The 20,226-nt window shown below is 32.5% G+C and overlaps 2 protein-coding genes across 2 annotated transcripts in view; one reads left to right on the top strand and one right to left on the bottom strand.

Annotated features, from left to right (window-relative positions):
* The window catches only part of LOC110994069 (RNA helicase aquarius), a 51,219-nt gene extending 39,315 nt beyond the window's left edge, over window positions 1-11,904 (top strand). The window contains exons 14-27 of the mRNA XM_022260558.2: window positions 1,042-1,211; window positions 2,177-2,308; window positions 3,211-3,348; window positions 4,667-4,758; window positions 5,689-5,887; window positions 6,197-6,374; window positions 6,646-6,770; window positions 7,229-7,389; window positions 7,717-7,984; window positions 8,590-8,761; window positions 8,847-9,017; window positions 10,166-10,363; window positions 10,902-11,069; window positions 11,684-11,904. Coding sequence (XP_022116250.2) covers window positions 1,042-1,211; window positions 2,177-2,308; window positions 3,211-3,348; window positions 4,667-4,758; window positions 5,689-5,887; window positions 6,197-6,374; window positions 6,646-6,770; window positions 7,229-7,389; window positions 7,717-7,984; window positions 8,590-8,761; window positions 8,847-9,017; window positions 10,166-10,363; window positions 10,902-11,069; window positions 11,684-11,836 — 2,325 coding nt within the window. The 3' untranslated portion in view covers window positions 11,837-11,904. The remainder of the gene's footprint in view (window positions 1-1,041; window positions 1,212-2,176; window positions 2,309-3,210; window positions 3,349-4,666; window positions 4,759-5,688; window positions 5,888-6,196; window positions 6,375-6,645; window positions 6,771-7,228; window positions 7,390-7,716; window positions 7,985-8,589; window positions 8,762-8,846; window positions 9,018-10,165; window positions 10,364-10,901; window positions 11,070-11,683) is intronic.
* A 440-nt stretch (window positions 11,905-12,344) lies between these two features.
* LOC110994071 (probable G-protein coupled receptor Mth-like 4) lies at window positions 12,345-19,013 on the bottom strand. Its single transcript, XM_022260560.2, has 8 exons — window positions 18,664-19,013; window positions 18,227-18,391; window positions 17,186-17,301; window positions 16,210-16,288; window positions 15,900-16,060; window positions 14,045-14,183; window positions 13,631-13,720; window positions 12,345-12,753 (listed from the first exon to the last, which is right to left on the bottom strand). Exons 1-8 carry the CDS (start codon window positions 18,918-18,920, stop codon window positions 12,534-12,536), a joined length of 1,227 nt encoding a protein of 408 aa, XP_022116252.2. The 5' UTR covers window positions 18,921-19,013; the 3' UTR covers window positions 12,345-12,533.
* Between the last annotated feature and the right edge of the window lie 1,213 nt (window positions 19,014-20,226).

The raw sequence follows: 20,226 nt of genomic DNA, 5'->3' as shown, positions 1-20,226 counted from the left end.
TTTCAATCTCCTGTAATAATAGCGCTCCTATTCCTAATTTTAGCGATGTCATGGCCATAGTGTTTTTCTACGAATCAGTATTTTAAGATCGCAATATAAACGGTAAATATCTGCTTTGGTACGTTCTTTTGGTCACGTATACCTATCATATGTTAATGTACAGTACCTTACCATTTTATGTACATTTCTATTATATATTTTATTCTCTATTTCTATGTATTTTCTATAGACTACTTGTTTGGTATATACAAAAAATTTATGACGAAATTCTGGAATACCACTGGATATAATTTCCGTCAGATTTGTAATCCACGGACATTAAACCGTCAGAAATGGTTTTGAGATTTTTATACAAAACATGTGAGCTAACTTTCCTTTACCACGATAAATCTAGCCAAGTATTTTGTCCATATTTCAGAAATGCTAAACCGTAGTCTCTGCCTGTATATACAGTTTCTATAGTAACGCTCTAAAAATCTAAATACTTATTTCGACTTATGAGTCATGGTTCATTGTTACACTGTTCTCAATAGCTTAAGATCATGACGTACCTTATCTTGTTTGCTGTTCGAATTTGAACTTTACTTCGAGGTAATATGATCAAAGTTTCGTTTAAAAAAATGTTAAGTCATTAATTTATGGTGATTGGTTTCATGTGTTTCCTGAGAAACTATAGTAAAAGGTTCATTTTTCTTAACCAAGATAAATTCGAAATCGCTAATATTATCCAACTTTATTATAATGTAATCAATTTAAATTTAAAAACATTTATTTTATTAGATCATTAAACGGACTTATTTTTGACCTATACTTCTGCCGTTTCAGGGTAATCGGGGTGCTATAAATAATATAGCATTTTATTTTATTGTTCTTCTATATGAACCACTCGATTTCTTGTAATCATATAATTCCCGGTTCATCAATCAGTGTTAATAATTAGTCAATATACGGGCGGTGTGACTTGTTAATGTCTGATCATCTTAAAAATGAGATGCATAAGCTGTCCATGCCCACCTTCCAAAAACACCACACCAATTTCAGGATGTATACGAGACATTTAACATTGTGATGCGAAGAAAACCAAAAGAAAACAACTTCAAGGCAGTTCTGGAGACCATTCGTGAGCTCATGAACACGGAGTGTGTAGTACCAGATTGGCTTCATGACATCGTCTTGGGATATGGCGACCCTGGACAAGCCCACTATACAAGGTCAGTTATGTGGTGAAACTGCAAAAACTTTTAGCAGTATCAAAATAGCATTACTTCGTAGTAATGCACTTCCAGCCAATAAAAAGTATATTTATAAAAAAATGTAATGACTTTCATCAGTATTATACGCGAACTACTAATTTGAGTGTACTACCAACCTGGCTCCAGAAAATATTGAAGCAATTACTGAACAGCAATGGCAAATCTTATACTAAGGGCCTGTTTCACAATGTATGGATAAAGTGCCAAATAGCTATGCAACACATAAATTATTCAAAAGATAAAAGTTCCGAATAAGATACTTAGCATTTCATGACAAATAGTGTTATCTGACAGTCGTGAAACGCAAAAATACTGATTATCCTACAAATAAGTTATAAATATATGGACATTGTAAAACAGGTCCTAAGACTATTTAAAATATTTTATAATTGTCAATGTACATTTATATTGGTATTATACGTCTTTATATCTACTGATGAATTATTGTGTCTACAATTCTTACTCACAGGATATCCTAATGTTTTCACGTCATTTTTATGATGAATGCAAATAACATGATAACATCGGCGGAGAATTTCACAAGTAGAAAATGCGTAGTGTGTTTTCTTAATTAGTAAACCATTTTTTTAGTTTATTTTATGATACGCCTCCATGTTTCTGAGTTCGATTTCTGAGGTTATTGTTATAGTTTCGTGATGCGCGTAAACATTTAAATTAAATCATTCATTTGCCTGTATGTTGAAGTGATGATTTTTTTTAATCTGAGAGCAGTTAATTCTACGATTTTTGAATTGCCACTTCGATTAAATAAATTTTTACGATAGAAGTATTATGATAATAAATTAATTAATTTTTTGACGACATTAAATCACATAAATTTAAGCATGTATTTATTAATATTAATAATACTATTTTTTTCGTCTATTGATTTACAAAAAATATTTATATTAAATGTATTTTAGGATGCCAAACGAGATTCCGACTCTGGACTTTAACGATACCTTTCTGGATATGGAGCACCTTAGGAACAGTTTCCCCGGCCACGAGATCAAGCTGAAAACTGACAATCCACAGAAACTGGTCAGGCCATTTAAGTAAGTATAACTATGACATAGCCTAAATTTTTAATCTGTGGGTTGTGTCCAATTCGTTTTAACAGCTCTATAGAATTTGATAAATTCCAACGATACAAATCATTAATGAAAAAAAAAACAGCTCAACAGCCAGTTCTCAGAACTGGCACGAAAACAACAGTTTTTTTGTTTATTCTTTCTCCCGTTTACTTCCAAATTTCCATACAAATAATTTCTGGATTATAATCAATATATAATTATCATTTGTAAACAAGATAGTAATGTAGTAGATTTCAGTTTATAAAGGTAGTATATGTAGCATATTTGTAATTATTTTACAAAATACAAAATAGTAGTTTTAGTTGAAAAACAAACAGTTTTTAATGCGACGTACAAAGGCGGAGCATTCATCAGCGACTATTTATGGCAACAGGAAATGATATCGTTCAGATATCGTAGAAACAACGGATTAGAACATTAACATGAGCTTTTTAAGCTTATGAAAACAATTGTGTGGAAAATTTTGTGTGAAAAAGTGTAAATAATGTAAAATTAATAAAGAATTTTTACTATCAATAAAACAAATAGTTATTAATAATCTTTTTCGTCATTCCATGGAACTATTTGTCACTCAATACTAGACTAGTATAACTGGCTTTTAATTTATAAGCAGGCAGACGTTCAAAAATATATGACAATTATGAGGGACACAATGGGTATTTAAAAAATCTTTTCCAAAAAAGAGAAAAACAATAACGTTTATTTTTCAATATTAGTTTTATTTAAGTTATATATTATGTCCCTATCAACGTATTTTAAAGGGTTCGTTTCAGCTACAAAATAATAACCATAGCATCAAAAATCTTTAGTCCGAGTTTCATAATCAATAAATACGTGGATTAATTGAATTTAACTTGTTATAGAGTTACTTTCGACAACGTGTTACGTAAGCAGGAACTTGGAGACAATGCTATGGATGAAGATGAAGAACGGAAGGTCATAGTTGTGGAACCACACGTACAGCCGAAACGAGGGCCTTACCTCTACAATGAGCCTAAGAAGTGAGTATGAACTTATTAAAAAGTCTAAATGGTATCTTTGATTAATATTAACGGACAAACCCGACTTTGTTTTGTATATTAAGATAGGTAGCTTACATTTTACTTAAAGGGTAGTCTCAATGGTTACATTTACTGATCAGTATATGTAATTGAAATAAATTATTTACAAAACACACATTAAACAAAATCCTTTTTACAAATATTTTGGGTGAGACGAGAATTGTGTCAAATATGTATTGGATTTTGACATACGGAGTAGTTAAACCTTGTAATATATATATTCACTTAACAAACGACACATACCCTAAGTATTGTATGTGAAAATTATAAATTGGTTGTTTGAAGTTTCTCACTGGTGTTTATTAATAAGGACCTTAATAGGAAATGTTTATGTCTATAGTTCAATATGTTGTATTAATAAAATAAATAATATTTTTGCCGTCCAAAAAAAGCGATGTTATATTATAATCGATTTCAGTTCAATTCAAATAAGATTGGGTCTAATAAACCGTCTAAATTTTAACCTTGGCGTGCTTTATAGTTCGCCTACTCGCGAACAATCAAGGTTAAAACCGTAATAGAAAGCAGTATTATAACCTATCTTAATCCATTTCTGACGATCTGAGATAGACATCTTAATCCAAATATTGATAAAATTTTGCCAATAACTAATCTACGGATTGCCATCTGTCGATATAAGCTATCCATGGTAGGTAGGATCGGTGTATGTGGACCTTGTATGGTAATGACAGTTCAACTGTGCCAATATTCTATCTTAAGATTTTAACACCAGTTTTAAAAATAATTCAAAAAGCTATTTGATATCTTTTAAACATAGCCATGTATATTTTAATATTATTTGTATACGTATTTGTATTTTGATTATGAAATATGTATGTAAAGAGCGAAGAGATTGCATTCTAATCGTCGCCAAAAATAGAGATCGATCGACTCTCACGGTCTCAGATGGTTTTTTAATCTGAGACTGTGGATTAATTATTGGGCTCGGGCGTAAGTCGACTTGCATATCTTAAATTTTGGCTTCAGCCTATATCTTCCTTTCTCTAATAAGCGGTCTTCTCATAGGGTCTTCAAATCCTCTTTCACTGTTACTGCCAGTCGCCATGCAGATCTCGATTTGCATATTTTATTAATAGTTTAGATTATATACGTCAGGGCTGTCTGGAAACTGCTTTTAGCAGTTAGCAGTAGCTAAAGTCAGTTTCGACTTAGAAAGCCCTAGTAAGCCGGGCGATACATTTACATGATTTGTTTTTTATGTTTTATGATATTAACAAAGTGTTTAATATATCTACAGGAACAATATACTGTTCACGCCGACACAAGTGGAGGCTATACGGTCGGGAATGCAGCCTGGATTAACCTTGGTCGTCGGACCACCGGGAACAGGTAGTATAATAATAATAATGCAAATTATCACACAATTGCAGTATTACTTTTCTTTAAAATACTCGATTACTAATGATGAATTTATTGAGTTTCATATATACTTTTATAATGCGCAATTTTCTCTGGCTTCCTCTGTCCTTGAAAGTCATAGGTTAGTAGGATTACTTGGATTCGACCTACACCAGAATCTCTGCTATTCAGAGGTTATTGGGTGACGAATTCCGACTAAAACCTATTGCGCTCAAAACATAATATGTAAATTTACAAAATTATAAACTATTACTACTAATAATATTATCTATTATGAATAGAAGGCTAACTATAATCCTATCCGCTTATGTCAAACTCATTACTATTCGGATGTATACTGCATATCAAATAATATCAAGTAAATTGTCTTTGTCTTCTATTTTTGTATCCTATTGTTTTACTATAGTCTGTTTTCATGAGTTCCTTATATTACTTACCAAATTTGGATGTTGTCTTTTTTAAGTAGTATTAGTCCGAATTATCTAAATCGAATTTACAATCGCAAGAACAAATGGGATTGGTGCTTTTAAAAGTTTTTAGTTTGAAAAATGCATGGATAACTTACATTGTTATTTGTACAAATATCAGTATTTATTTGTTTTAACCTTGATTATTTACAAAAAAAAATATTTTATATAAAAAAACTATATGATAGCAAATAATGAAAAAAGCTGTTCAGAGTTATACTGAATAACGTTGTTTATTAAATTATTAAGTATTGTTATAAATAAACTATACTACTAAAACCTGTAAAGCTATGTTTATGTAATAGTAGTAACATACTCGTAGATCACAAAGAGGCAGCAATTATATAAATACGTACCTAGTATTGCACCTTGCAGGAACATTGTTATATCAAAAATAAATAATTTCACAACTAAAATTAATTAAAATTAACAGGTAAAACGGACGTGGCAGTACAAATAATATCTAACCTCTACCACAACTTCCCATGGCAACGGACGTTAGTAGTAACTCATAGTAACCAAGCTCTGAACCAGCTCTTCGAGAAAGTGGCTGAACTAGATGTTGATGAGAGACATCTACTGCGTCTTGGTCACGGTGAAGAGGAATTGCAGACGGATAAAGATTTCTCAAGGTAATTTAAAATTGCTATGACAGTAGAATTTTTGGTTTTACGCGCGATTTTTATTCCTAATTGTCAAGAAAAGTATATCTACAATTTTCTACTACAGGTTCAAATTTTGTGCTACTATTTCATTTATTTGAACATATACTGTAGACATGTGTGTATCGCATTAAATATGATGTGGTAAACTTTAAGAAATTAATAAATAGTATATATGTAAGTCCTATAATTCCTATATAAAGATAAAGAAAATTGTAAAGGTGTATTGATGAATGATGATGTTTTGCTAATTGGTTTAATTAATTAATCTTCTTCCAGGTACGGTCGTGTGAACTACGTATTGGCAAAGCGATTGGAGCTCTTAGAGCAAGTAGCTCGTCTCCAACGGACCCTGGAGGCTGGTGGCGAGGCTGGAGCCACATGTGAACTTGCTCATCATTTCCACGTGTACCATGTGCGTCCACGCTGGCAAGCGTTTATGCGGGCCGTTAAACAGGTTCGTTATATATATATCATTAATTATTATAGAAAAATGTTGACAAAAAAAGGGTGGTAAAACTCACATTGCCACCGTGTTTGCAATAAAATCGATGTTATGGTGTAGTAAATTATACTAATTTAGTTGAACTATATGCGTTAATGACCACTTTACAGTCAATGAGAAGCCGGTTCATTAAATATAAACGTTGCAAATTCTTTGCTATTTCTAGAACATTTCGACACTTAAGATTTACAGCTTTATTTTGATATTAACCACGTGTTAACAGACGAAAACCGTGGAAACCATTAGTAAAGACTTTCCGTTCCACGAATTCTTCGATGACGCCCCCAAACCACTGTTCCCGGGAAAATCTTATGAAGAGGATTTGGAAATTGCCGAAAGTTGCTACAGGTAACAGAAAATCAAATTCATAGGTCATAGTAATGTTTTATCACATTTTTTGCATCGTTGTGACAATTGAAACAAAAAAATTATTAAAAAGAAGTCTAATAATACATTTCGTTAGTGAAAAAAAGTCTATTACACAAACATTTTTAAAAAAACTTTTTTAATCATTGTAAGTTTTAACAAATTTAATAATTGATTATAATCTTGAAAATTAAAATTATATTGGTCTCATTATTGTGAAACCAAAATTTTTAAAACTATATTATTACTAGTTACATAGATTGTATTGTATATAGCTATTATTTTATTCGCTCTTGGATGATAATATTAAACCAGATTTTCAAAGAACTAGGAGAGTTTTTAACGTATTCACTTCGCTTTTATTTCATTCATTTATATGTTATTTTCATCATCTCTCAACTTTCCTCAACCCATTATGCTAAGCCAAAAATCTTCAATAGGTACATAGACCACATTTTCGAGGAACTGGAAGAGTTCCGTGCGTTCGAGCTGCTACGGTCTGGTCTCGATCGTTCCAAATACTTGTTGGTGAAGGAAGCCAAAATTATCGCCATGACGTGTACGCACGCCGCACTTAAACGATCCGAGCTGGTTCAGATTGGTGAGTGGGGGCATCTGGTTTATAATTTAATTTAATTCTTTGTTCATATTAATATTGGTAAATATAACCATATGTCAGCTTATAGGTTCGTCTTGTGTCATGTATTCCTAGTACATTGTACAATTAATGAAATGTGTTATTTTAATAATTTGTATTTAAATTATACTCCACATTTCTACGTACCAAAAAGGCACATTATTTAGTGGTACGCATTCTTTGACCACAGCAGAAACCCTCACAAATTTACGTCAAATTGTTATTTGAAGAAAAAATACACGTTCACCTGATTGGTTCGTAATTATTTTACAATCTCATGACGTAACACAGGTTTCAAATACGACAACATCCTAATGGAAGAATCTGCTCAAATCCTTGAGATCGAAACCTTCATACCGCTGCTGCTCCAAAACCCTCAGGATGGTAGATCGCGTCTCAAGCGCTGGATCATGATCGGTGATCACCACCAGCTACCTCCAGTGGTGAAGAATATGGCCTTCCAGAAGTATTCTAATATGGAGCAGAGTCTCTTTACCAGAATGGTGCGATTGGGTGTGCCATATGTGGAATTGGATGCACAGGGACGATCAAGGCCTACGTAAGTGTAAAGATCTTATATTTAATGGTGAAAGAAATCATTGTGAGGTAACTTAAACTGCCTTAGATCCAAAAATCGCCGGCATCTTTCAGGCACAGAAGGATGACCTTACTTGCATATTACGATTTTTACGAACAGACAGACATAAATCCGAGGCCAGACCCAGTTTTTTACCCTGATTAAAAAAATAACTCTAATTTTTGGTTAGAATTTTTTCCCTGAGAATCCACAATGATTTTAAGTATTTAATTTATGTTCATTGTTAACAATTTGCGTTCGATTAAATTTGATATTGTAAGCTTCTTAGTTTAAAATATAATTTATACATGTCGTAACAATGTAGATTTTCGAGAATTTGTAAATCTACATATAAACAATGTAGATTTACAAATTCTCGAAAATCTAAATTAGGTATACTTTAGCTTCGGTTATTCGGCTGCCGCCGAACGAGCGAGAATAATTGGTTGTAAACACTGCCAACCTTTTTTGATAATTGAAATAATATGTTCCTACAAATGTTATAGCCTTATACAGAAATAACATTAACACTGAAAGTTAAAAACGCTTTCCAAGCACACAAAGTAATATTGAATATACAATTGCAGTATTTGCAACCTGTATCGCTGGCGTTACCGCGCTCTTGGAGACTTGGGACACGTGTGCCGCCTGCCCGAGTACCGCGCGGCTAACGCTGGTTTGCGGTACGACTTCCAGCTGATCAACGTGGAGGACTTCAATGGAGCTGGCGAAACTGAACCCAGCCCGTATTTCTACCAGGTGTGTAAAGGGAATTTTAATTTTAATTCGTCGTAACACAGCTTAGATAAAATGAAAATCCTTCGAATATTGTGTTTTTTTACAGAACTTGGCGGAGGCAGAGTACGTGGTAGCGGTGTTTATGTATATGAGAATCATTGGATGGCCAGCGGAGAAGATCTCCATCCTTACCACTTACAACGGACAGAAGCATCTTATCAGAGATGTCATTGATAAGAGATGCGCAGACAATCCACTTATTGGCAGACCTCATAAGGTAACCTTTTTGTAACAAATATATATTTTTTCTATAACAGGAGAGAAACGGGCAAGAGGCTCAGTTGTGGAAAGAGAGACGTTGAGGTCATATGTATGGTATTTTATATTCTGCCTTGGCGTCTGATGATGAAACTCAGCTGCAGATATTAATCTGAACAACTCCTCGGAGCACTCTCGACGGTAAATGCGGTAGAAGATGCAGTAATACCCGGCTCAAGCCGCGCGAAAGTGACTGGTCGTTGACGATTCAAATCGCTCTTCGTTAAATACGGTCAATCGGAATTTGTGCTCTATACACTTGCAGCGGTGGCTCGGAGTGAAGAACCAGAGATGGTGACAATTCTCTCACTAAAACTCTTAAGGTAATGCTAAGTTAGACTAACTTAGCTGAAGATTTAAGAGAAATGCCTTCGAAGAGAGGAGTTCACTAGCTGGAGTTCAGGAGCAGAAAACGCGCAAACTCTTGTCTTCTTGAGGTTAAATTGGACAAGATTTATTCTACCCCAGTCCGAGTCCAGTCAGAGTCCCTACTCCATTGCACGAGAAATATCTGAACGGCCAATATAAAGAGTATCCCCAGTGCTGTCGTCAGCATAACAATGAATTTTGTTAACTTGTGAAATATCATAAGCAGAATAAGCAGAGTCGAGGATAAGGGTTTCAAGGTCGACATGCTCCGTCCATGACGACCTATATGCTCCGATCCGCGAAAAAGCTGGATATCCAGTTGCGTAATTTCTCGGGGAGTCCATAGGTTGGAAAGTGCCCGAGACGTACTGCTCACACCTAGTTTTCACTATGTCCAAACTTACCACCAGCGTCTCTATGTTGGACTCTTTTGCCTCTGCCCACCTATGAGTAAGGATGTCGAAAGAATAGGGTAGTAAACACTTTTTGGATAGCACATTTCCGGAACATAACTTCAGGGATCGTAGTATTACTATTTTATTATTTTATGAGTAATGATTGATTTAAAACAAATATATTAAAACTCTACGATGCGTTTATTTTACAAAAAGTAGTCTCTTATGTTTTATAATTTTAGTTCAATTGTAATTAACACTAATGCTTTAAGGAATTGTATATTTATATATAAAGAAAATAATTAAGCCACGAACTTTATTATCCACGAAATTTATTATCCAGGTAACGACGGTGGATAAATATCAAGGTCAACAGAATGATATCGCTTTGATATCCCTGGTCCGTACTAAAGCCGTGGGTCACGTGCGCGATTTGAGACGTCTGATCGTCGCGGCGTCTCGTGCTCGACTGGGACTTTACGTGTTCGCACGCGCTAATCTCTTCAGGAATTGCTTCGAATTGCAACCTACCTTCAATCAGGTAATTATTAAATTTATTTATTTTATTTTTTAATATTAATTATTACGATAGTTATGCTAATTTGTGATCCGGTTAATTACCTTACAACCTTCACCTTCTTCTTCAACCATGCTGCGTTGAAAAACTACTAGTTTGTTTTGTCGCACGCCAAGTTTGACATCCATACGTAAGACATGAGAATACATGTGTTATATAGTAATTTGCTTTCATTGCCATGGGAATTGTTTCATTTTTAACAATTTCTTTTAGAGACTGTTTTCATGTGTTGCGTATTCTTCATTTATTGAAAAACGGTGTCCTAAATATATATAATCATCAACATAAAGTCCGTTTGAAAATCTAATATATCTAAAATATAGTACATTTTTAATTTGAAAGAGTCCAAATTCAAATAATACATTCTATAATATACTCGTATATAGCTCAAAGCACAAACCGCCCCTTTTACTATTATTCAAAAAATTCTTCTAACAGTTTAAAGTTATTATTACTGACAAATTGTTGTCTTTAAAAAAATAAATGTTATTTAACTTTTCAGCTAGTAGAGCGTCCGTTAGAACTCGAGTTGGTCCCGGGCGAGCGATACCCGGCTCAACGGAGCGCGCACGCACTCACACCCGACGCCCTCGTTATGAGCATACGAGACATGCCGCATATGGCCCGTTACGTATACGACCTATATATGAACACTGCTGTACGACCTCAGGTGAGATAATTCATTAATAATAATAATAATATATTTATTTTATTTCTCACAAAAACATATACAATAATTGTCATTCTTCTTTGGACCACTGCTATTGCTTAAGTGAGACTGATGCCTGTTAAAGGTTGTGCACCTGTGTTACAGGTCATCAGGCCTCCACCACTTCGGATCGACAAAATGATTATATGTAAAGAATAGACAATTATATTAATTATAAGGAAACCAATTCATTACTAGTTGTGTTGCACCCGCGTTAATTCGGTCGTGATTTTGCCTCTTAAAATTTTTTATTTTTTTCCTTTATGTACCAGTGTATCGAGTATTAGTAAGCATTTATGAATAGAACATAAAATGAATTTGCAATTGGAGTCTGTATTTACTGAGTGAATCGTTTTAAATTTTATAGCGAAACACTGAGCAAATAAAAATCAAATCTTTATATTTATGTAATTAACTCTAATGAATATTAAACTAGATAAATAATATTAATTCTGTAGTTTTTCTTTATAGATAATAAATTGTTAGGTTTAATATCAAAATGTCCATTTAAAATTATGAATAATTAATCATTTTCATTTTATCGATACATAAAATTATCTTTATGGGTTTAATAGGCCGAGCGAGAATACAGTGCGCCGGGAACGCGTCGCGCTGCGCATACGCAGGAACCCTCTCACCATGTGTCGGCGCATCCCGGGGGCGACTCTGACGACGAGACCTTCACTCCGACAGAAATTGTTAATGAGATTGACGAAGCCACTGGATAGACAGTTTTCCAGTTCTTAAGTATCTTAAGTTTATTTTTTAAATTGTAAATAAACTTTTTTGAAACATTTTTGTTTTTTTTTTGGTTTTCAGGATAAATTACGTTCTTATTAAAATATCGAGATTTGTTCACCTTGTTATATTTTTACAAAGACAAAATAATATATAGAAATTATAAGGCATTCAACAAATTATCGCTAACAAGCGATCTGTTCCAGGCAACTCTAGTAAGGGAAAAACTAAATAAAGAAGTGCATAAAATCCAGTAAAAAAAATATAACTTTGATCTAAAATCATACACAAAAACTAAACTCTTTTCACTAATATTTCTTCTCTTTCTGTTCTAATTATTTTTACGCTATGAGATACGCTAGCACTAAATGAATAACATAATCATGGTAGTACATTAAAATAATATATTAAATACATTTAATTAAAAGAAAATGATTTGATCGAACCAAATTGATCGTTTTTAATAAATAATGTCGTCTGAATAAATAAATGATTTTTGCAATATTTTATAAAATTTTATTGTAAAAGTCATATTATTTAGCTGCTCTTATATCGACTATAACTAAAACTTATTAACATACATTTAAGAATATTAGTTGAACTGTGTTAAATCTCTCCTCTGGCCTCAGTGAATACGCGGACTAGTCATAGTATCTTAACAGACAAAGCCTTTCAAGCAAGATCTCTTCAAATATTATTATGTTTTTTATCGTCTAAAGGCACGTCAATGGTGTGTTGCACAACTTCTTCGTCGTCTTCTGCGATCGCCAGGTATCGCTCAACTATACCGGAAACGCAATCCAGGCAGCCTCTTTTGTATAGAGCTTTTAATACACGCTTTCGTAGCACGACTAGGACGATGAATATTAAGAGGCCTTGGATGAGGTTAAATATGTCCAAGAGTGTCCTGTAATATAGAAATTTGTATCAGAATAATAAATAATATACGAGCCCGTACTAAGTAACTTCCAATAGCGATACATAATATCCCAATAACCAGTACAAAAATACCTTGTGATCCCAAACTTGCGTCATCAGCACTATGGATATTAAAAGAAAAATATCATAATTAACATAACATGACATTTATTACGTACGAAACACACAGTAACACAAAATAATAATAATCAAAAAAGATAGAAAGATCAATATACAAAGAAAAAAAAGAAATAAGGTACTATTTATGTGTGTGTGTGTGGTAGTCACGTAACCACTTTGGTAAAATTATCTACCTTCCTGATGAATGGGATTAAGTTATGTTTTTGTTTGCCAATATTTGTATCACTAATAATAGCTAGGGGTCCCTATTGGAAACTACGGAGTATGTTAGTATGTACACGGCGAGCGACTATAGTCTAATTTGAAACTCTCTGTATATTTGTTATTGTAAAACATAGTTTCGGATCTGGTACTATGTATATATTTTACTTTATATCGTTTACACATAATGTGTTACTAAAATTTAAACGCTATTGGTAACTGCGGAGCACTTGGTGATCGATTATAGTCTAATTTAATAAAAATATCTGTTAAATTGTTTTTGTAAAACTCAGTATCAGATGTTAAAATAATTCGCTACTAAGAAGAAATATTATAGCTTGGAGTCAAAATATTATTTCAAATTTTATTCATTTACCTTAAACAACTGAGAAATGACGTAATATTTGCATAAACTATACGGCCAAATTCAAGTTTGGTTCGTATATTCAATTGAATTAGATTTAAATAATTTTTACATATTTATAGCGAATTGAAGGCTGTTTATGGTTAATTATTTAACTTACCAAATGATATGTGGTTCGAAGAAAGTACTAATCATTTCAAATATCCAGGGCAGACCCATTATAATAAACATCTTTAATGTCATTCGGAACCTGAAAGAAAAGAAATCGTATTATATATCATCATTATAAAACAAACCTTCGCCTTGACTTAATGGTTAACGATGGGACTAAGGCCCTGGTTAAACTGATATTCCAGTTGGTCTTCCCCATTGTGTGCTTACAGGCTTTCATCCATGAATACACAAGTTGAATAAAAATACTTATTGCATTTTAGTTAATAATGCAGTTTATAATGCATTGGATTTTTAAATAAAATTTGATTTCCGCCAAATTAATAATTTAGTTATAATTATAATTACTTTGTCGTATCTACATTATATATACTATTAAGTTATTTTGATAAACAATACATACTTATAACGCAATTCCTTGACGTGTGTTGATAGGAAGGTTTGTCTCCACAAGTAAACTGACAAGTAGAAAAATAGTCCTAGATTTAGTGCCATGAGTATTGATAGTACACTATACATGTAGTACCATTGTTGCCTTTTATCTGGAAGTAAAAATTTAAATTATCTTAAAATATTTAGTTTCTGTCACGAAAATTTATTTTCGCTGTTTTCTTCTTTGATTGCTAGCTTGGTTTGAGTGAATGTTGTTTACGGAACACATTTTCATATAAAGAACGTTTTTAAACTAAATATGTATGTGTTTGTACACACGTAAGTAGTGAAACTTCTTTAGGACCTTATTTTTCGAAAAATGATCTGAAATGCAACTTTACAGAAATTGGTTAAATGAAGTTAAGTTAAATAAAGTTTAACAAAAGGCTTTTTAATGATAGAAATACGAATTCAAATAATACAATTATTTCATTTCACCTTATTACTAATTTTAATAGAATTGAAATGTATTAAATGTAAATGAATTATTTTTTATTACTATCCTACCGATATTATATATTTTTGGTAATAATGGCTTATGGTAACTGAAATATGAAATATAGGTATTGTTTACATTTCACAAAATCTAGTAACCCAGTAAAAGCTCCATCAATTGTAGAGCCGGATCTTATGAAATAAATACCACAATCACACCCAAATATTAAATAAAATATATTTATTAATTAATATATTTAGAAATTCACTGGAATTACAATTATTTTATACAATGAGTACAATGATATTCACATCACAACAATTATTTACAACTCAACCAGTGTAAAAGTACAGTTTTAACTAAAGTGCTCATCTGTCTCTTATGACCACAACCTGTAGAATAGTTTTGTTAAGATAGTGCAACTACACTGATTTTTATGAATATGCATAGGATTAATTCACACAATTTATGAAGTGATGAATTGAATTTTTTCTTCTAAATAATACAAGATATTTGTATACCTTAGAAATTTAGGATAAGTTCACAAATCACTTCAGATTATATAGGAAGACAATAACTCAATGACTCATATCACATTCTTCGGGTTTATCTAGTTCCACATTGGGAAGTGGTTGGCCTTGAAATTGTTCATCCACTTTGAATGTTGAATAGTGGCAGGTCCCATATATAATAATCTCAAGAATTGCCGATGTTGGAGGTGCTTGAGACGGTAGTGCTCTATTATTGTTTAAACCAGGTACATTTAACAATAATTTTTTCATTCGGCACTGGCTCAGCTGGTAGCCATTGGTAGGTTTTAGACTAAATTCACATTGGATATTGATTTTAACTATTAAAACACAAACTATTACTAATTACCTAAACTTAATTATGATTTAGGCCAATTGTACAATTGCCACGACTGTAAGTAATTTGTTTTGAATATGCTTTTTATAGGAATACGTACAACTTAAAATGAACATGTCAAGTATGGCTTATTTGAGTCCTTTAAAAAGTGTAAGTTATCATAGGCATACAATTTTTTTTGGATGTTGAGAACGGACTAGAGCCTCAATTGCTGTATTTTCTTTGTTATATCGAAAACCCATATTCTAAATACATATGTAATCTAACGAAGCTCTTGTTTGAAGCCAAAGTCTACTTGAATCCGACTAATTTCAACGTTTTCTCGCGAGACTATTCTATGTGAAAACTTTCAATAAAACATCGGATTATTTAGTGTATTTGACGCGTAACCAAAAATTGTAAAGCGTAAGCGAAACCGAAGAATGTGACGGTATTTTTTTCCAACGCCGATATACAAGTGTAACTTTTAGTGAAAATTTTATTATGATTTGAATGACTGAAAATGATAATATAAGGTCCTTACCGTCAAACCAGCAACTGTTGAGACCGATGCCTGGCTTTTGATGTGTTCCAGGATGGAAGTTGATAATGGCCATAGCTATTGTGATAAGCGCGGGTGTGCCAAACGCGTAAAGAGCGTACCACAAAAAGGTTCGCCAGCCATAGTCGGGCACTGATGGACGTCTGCAATGACGTAATATCTGATAAATCTATGGCTCGTGCAAAATTTTTAAGAAGAATTAAAAAAAATGAATTTTTGAGCATGAAATAATAAAATGTTCGTCTCTCAAAAATTATAAAAGACAGGGTGATTCTTTGTAATACATACTCACTTGATTCGAAATAGAATCTGTATCGAGATGGAATTCATCCAGAAGAAACTTGATACCATAAAATAATAGGTCAGGAAGCCTGAAACATTTGTAATCGTTGGTAAATATTGTTAAAAATATTTGTATCGTTTATTCGTGATGAATTTAAATACACGCCTTGTAGAATAACAATTGGTAGGTACTCATCGGATGCCGGAGGCCGGATATTAGATAATTAGTAAATTTATAACGTCACTATTTTGCATGCGTAGGCAACGCGTCGTAAATAATACGGCGTCTGGAAATATTTTAAAGCGTAAGAGATATTAAAAGTTTTATTACAAAGGTTTGATTTTTAAATGTGTTCTATTCGGTATGTTATAAAAACTTAAGCCTTAATAGAGAAAAAAATCGTATGGTGATCATTTTAGGTTACGCTAAAGAGGAATGTTCAGCACCCTGAGGTCGGAGGTGATAGACTCCGGGTGTATATATATGTATGCATTTAACACTATCTCGTAAGGTGAAGGGAAACATTGTGAGGAAACCAACATGCTTTAGTCTCAAAAAGTTGATAGCCGCACTCTTTGATTGATTCGTCTTATCAGTCATGTTACATGGTATTAAATGATAAATATCATTGTTTTAATATAAATTTCTTCTTTTACTACTACCAATACTTTTACGCGTGTGTGTAAAAATATTAAGCGGAAAACATGGTTAGGTACTTACGTTAAGATACGCAAGACCTAGTTATGAATAACTATGAATAGTGGCTTTATCGTGACTCTCATAATTTTTGTTGAAATTTAACTTATATCATTGCTTATATTATACATTGTCTACGATGTGCGTGAGGAAGACTGATCAGGTACTTGTCTATGAAATAAAAATGATCAAAGAAACGGATGCAATCTGAAGCCAAGTATATAGGGTTGTAGCGACACTGAATTTATTATTTTAGTATATATATATATAAAATGAACAATAAAATTACCTCGAGCAGCGCATAAATTCATATCGGAATATTCCATGAGTTTCATTATGGCCAAAAAAATTAGTCCCAGCGATAAACTCACGCAGAAACAAATAATGCTTTTGCCTTGTAAATCTCTGAAAAAAATATTCGTGAATTTGTTGCTATATTAGTTACGCAGCATATTTATTATTAACATAAAATTATGTATTTTTTATTATCTGCGTCGTATAATCTATGTGTTCCTGGTTCCAAATATTTATGTGTTCCTGGCCAAACTAAAATTGCTTTAGTGCGTAGGCTCACCTTGAAATCACCAATAAGCAGACGATCTACGTCATATCTACTACTAAATAATACACAATTGTATTGTTTTTTGGATTCAGATATAAATGATCCTTTGGACTGTCAGCACAAACGGGTTCTTGACCGGTTTCACTATATTTGTTACTTTCTAGCTTGTTTTCGTAGATCAAGTATAAGGTATCTATTTCTGAGGCCCAAGTCAACGTTAATATTACGTTTTACTGAGGACGATTTCCATCAAATATAATATACAGATACCTGATACCTGATACTATTTAAAAAAATATTAACGAGACTACCTTTCTCTGTTCAGTTGCCTCTAAATAGGTATACGATTTATTTTAATAAAGCTGTCGATTCAAGAAAATAAACTCAAATTTATACACGAAATCTCAAATTAAAAAACTGTAATTTTTAAAGTGCTTATGGGCAGCCTTATTTTCGGCCCTTTTGAGCGTGGGTTTTATGATACAAAGTTTCATAGATTTTAAAGATTCATAGAAACATTCATGGATTTTATCTAAACAATTGCAAATATAAGCGATGGAACTTTATAATATTCATAGGTTGTGAAAATCGTTCGTATTAATGTAATTGAATTCGCAATAAAAAAATGTAATGTGTTTATTTTACTATGTATTAACCTATTTGATTATTTAAATACTTAGTTACGCAGTTTATTTATTTGTAAAAAATATGCTTAAATAATTTAAGATTACAAAAGATACAGTAAACATATTAATTATTTGAACTCACCTTAGGATTGGTAAGGCGCAGTATACTATAGCGGTCAAGGCAAGAAAAATTGCCGAAACTATCATGCAATAACTCCATACTACGATTTGTGTCGACTTTTTCTCTACTTTACAAAGCAATAACAATTTTTGCGTGTTATTTGTAGTTTCATTTGCGGTACAAAATCTGAAATTTTCAGTAACATCACTTATGAATTTATTATTTGAATTCAATGTGTTGTAGAAAATCTTTTAAATCGATAATCATAATAATATTATTTCAAACAAGATTTCATAATTAAGGTAAGTATTTAATTATACTATTTATTTTATTATTAACTTATTATTATAAATTATTTTTTTATTATTATTTATTTATATTATTCATATATTTATATTATTTATTTAATTATACTATTAGTTAAAACAGCATGTTCATATACAACGGTTAATACTTACATTCCCTGGTCTTGTAATAAAGATTGAACTCCAAAAAATAATTCCCTATCGTCCCCTGTAAAGTTAAAATCCGCTTCTAAGAATCTTTCGGTATTGGTACATTGGAATCGTAGAGGCTTTTTACTCTCATTGACTGGATTTACACAGAATGCTTCAGTTTCGTCCAAAATACCATCTTCTTCCAAACAGCAGTAGGTGTTTAGAGGGTCACTTAGAACTAAATTAAAACATGCGAGAACACACAGTATTCGAAACATTTTAAAACGTTCCGGACAAAGGTGAATGAACACAACCGACTTCTTCACCGGCGCTTGATTCACTAAAATAAGTTCATATACGTGATCCGCGAAGTCGCGTTGCGCTGGTGGACTGTAGCACGTAGGAAATAGCGTATGGTTTGGTAGATTTACGTGGTTTCTATTATCGAGTGTAAACAACTGATTCAAAAACATTTATATAGACTTTTTCATTCAGATATTTTGACTTTATTTAGTCTGGTTTAGTGTAAAAACCGGCTTTGCAAATGGTTTTAATGGAAACAACTATGGTAATGGAAATGGTAATAAGTATATATACTTCAAAGTTGTTCAGCTCGTTATTATTTAATAATTTCTTTGGGAGTGAAAGATTATATATATTCCAAATGCACGTGCACAGAATTAAAATTCAAGATCAGATTATTGTAAATTATTTTCATAAAAAATCCAAAATCTAATATATTTTTACGTAGCTTTTACATACTTGTCATAAGATACATACATATTTATAGATAACCAAAAATAAACACAGTCGTTGTTATGAAAGGACTGTTACCATTCCAATACTACAATACAGAATTACGGTAAAGATGACAGGTTTGATTTAAACAAATAACCTTTTATCTATTTAAAATATTCATTAGTTTTTATCTTTAATTAACATTGTCAAGGTTAGTATATCTTCATATGAAAATGCTAAAATATTAAGATTTTTAATGTTATATGGGGCTTGGTAATTTAAAAACATGTAAATAGAACGGGTCCTAGAACACTGCTTTGTCGTTCTTCGATCCAAAATGGATCGGCGATCCCGAGATCCACGATCCAAGATCGCGACGCGTGGAACGTGGATCGTACTAGGCCGATCCAAGAACAATCTTTAGCAATCCTGGCAGGCTGCTCTAACACGCTCCAACCGATTCATACTGAATCAGTTGAAATTTGCCTGGCTATGGAGTCACATGTGAAACGACGACGACAAATAGCCGTGGCAGCAACAAGCTACATTTTAATCACTACATAGTATAAAACAAAGTCGCTTTCTCTGTCCCTATGTCCCTTTGTATCTATTATTATCTATCTATCTAATAATTGTTCCAGTACGCTTGACTGGGAATTCCCAGTTGGGCAATTGCCCGCTTTGTAAAAATACTCGAAGTCGTCTTGTGTATATTTAAGACTCGCTCGTTTATAATGACGTCAATTCTTATCATATCTTGAACAGATATGATTCGGCCACGTTCCCTGTTTTATTTTCTACTCTTCCTCATACTGTTTCATTAAAATCTTTAGCCTCTCACAGATA

The sequence above is a fragment of the Pieris rapae genome, chromosome 11 (genome assembly GCF_905147795.1).
Source record: "Pieris rapae chromosome 11, ilPieRapa1.1, whole genome shotgun sequence".
NCBI lineage: Eukaryota > Metazoa > Arthropoda > Insecta > Lepidoptera > Pieridae > Pieris > Pieris rapae.
This window is presented reverse-complemented; position numbering and strand designations above follow the sequence as displayed.

What these genes read in the sequence shown, in the direction of transcription:
- LOC110994071 (XM_022260560.2), bottom strand. Translation starts at nt 18,920, where the DNA reads ATGTTTCGAATACTGTGTGTTCTCGCATGTTTTAATTTAGTTCTAAGT. An exon ending in TTATTACAAGACCAGGGAAT is followed by an intron (nt 18,392 to 18,663) that starts GTAAGTATTAAC and finishes TGAAAATTTCAG; the next exon opens with ATTTTGTACCGCAAATGAAA. An exon ending in CAACAGTTGCTGGTTTGACG is followed by an intron (nt 14,184 to 15,899) that starts GTAAGGACCTTA and finishes TTTTACTTCCAG; the next exon opens with ATAAAAGGCAACAATGGTAC.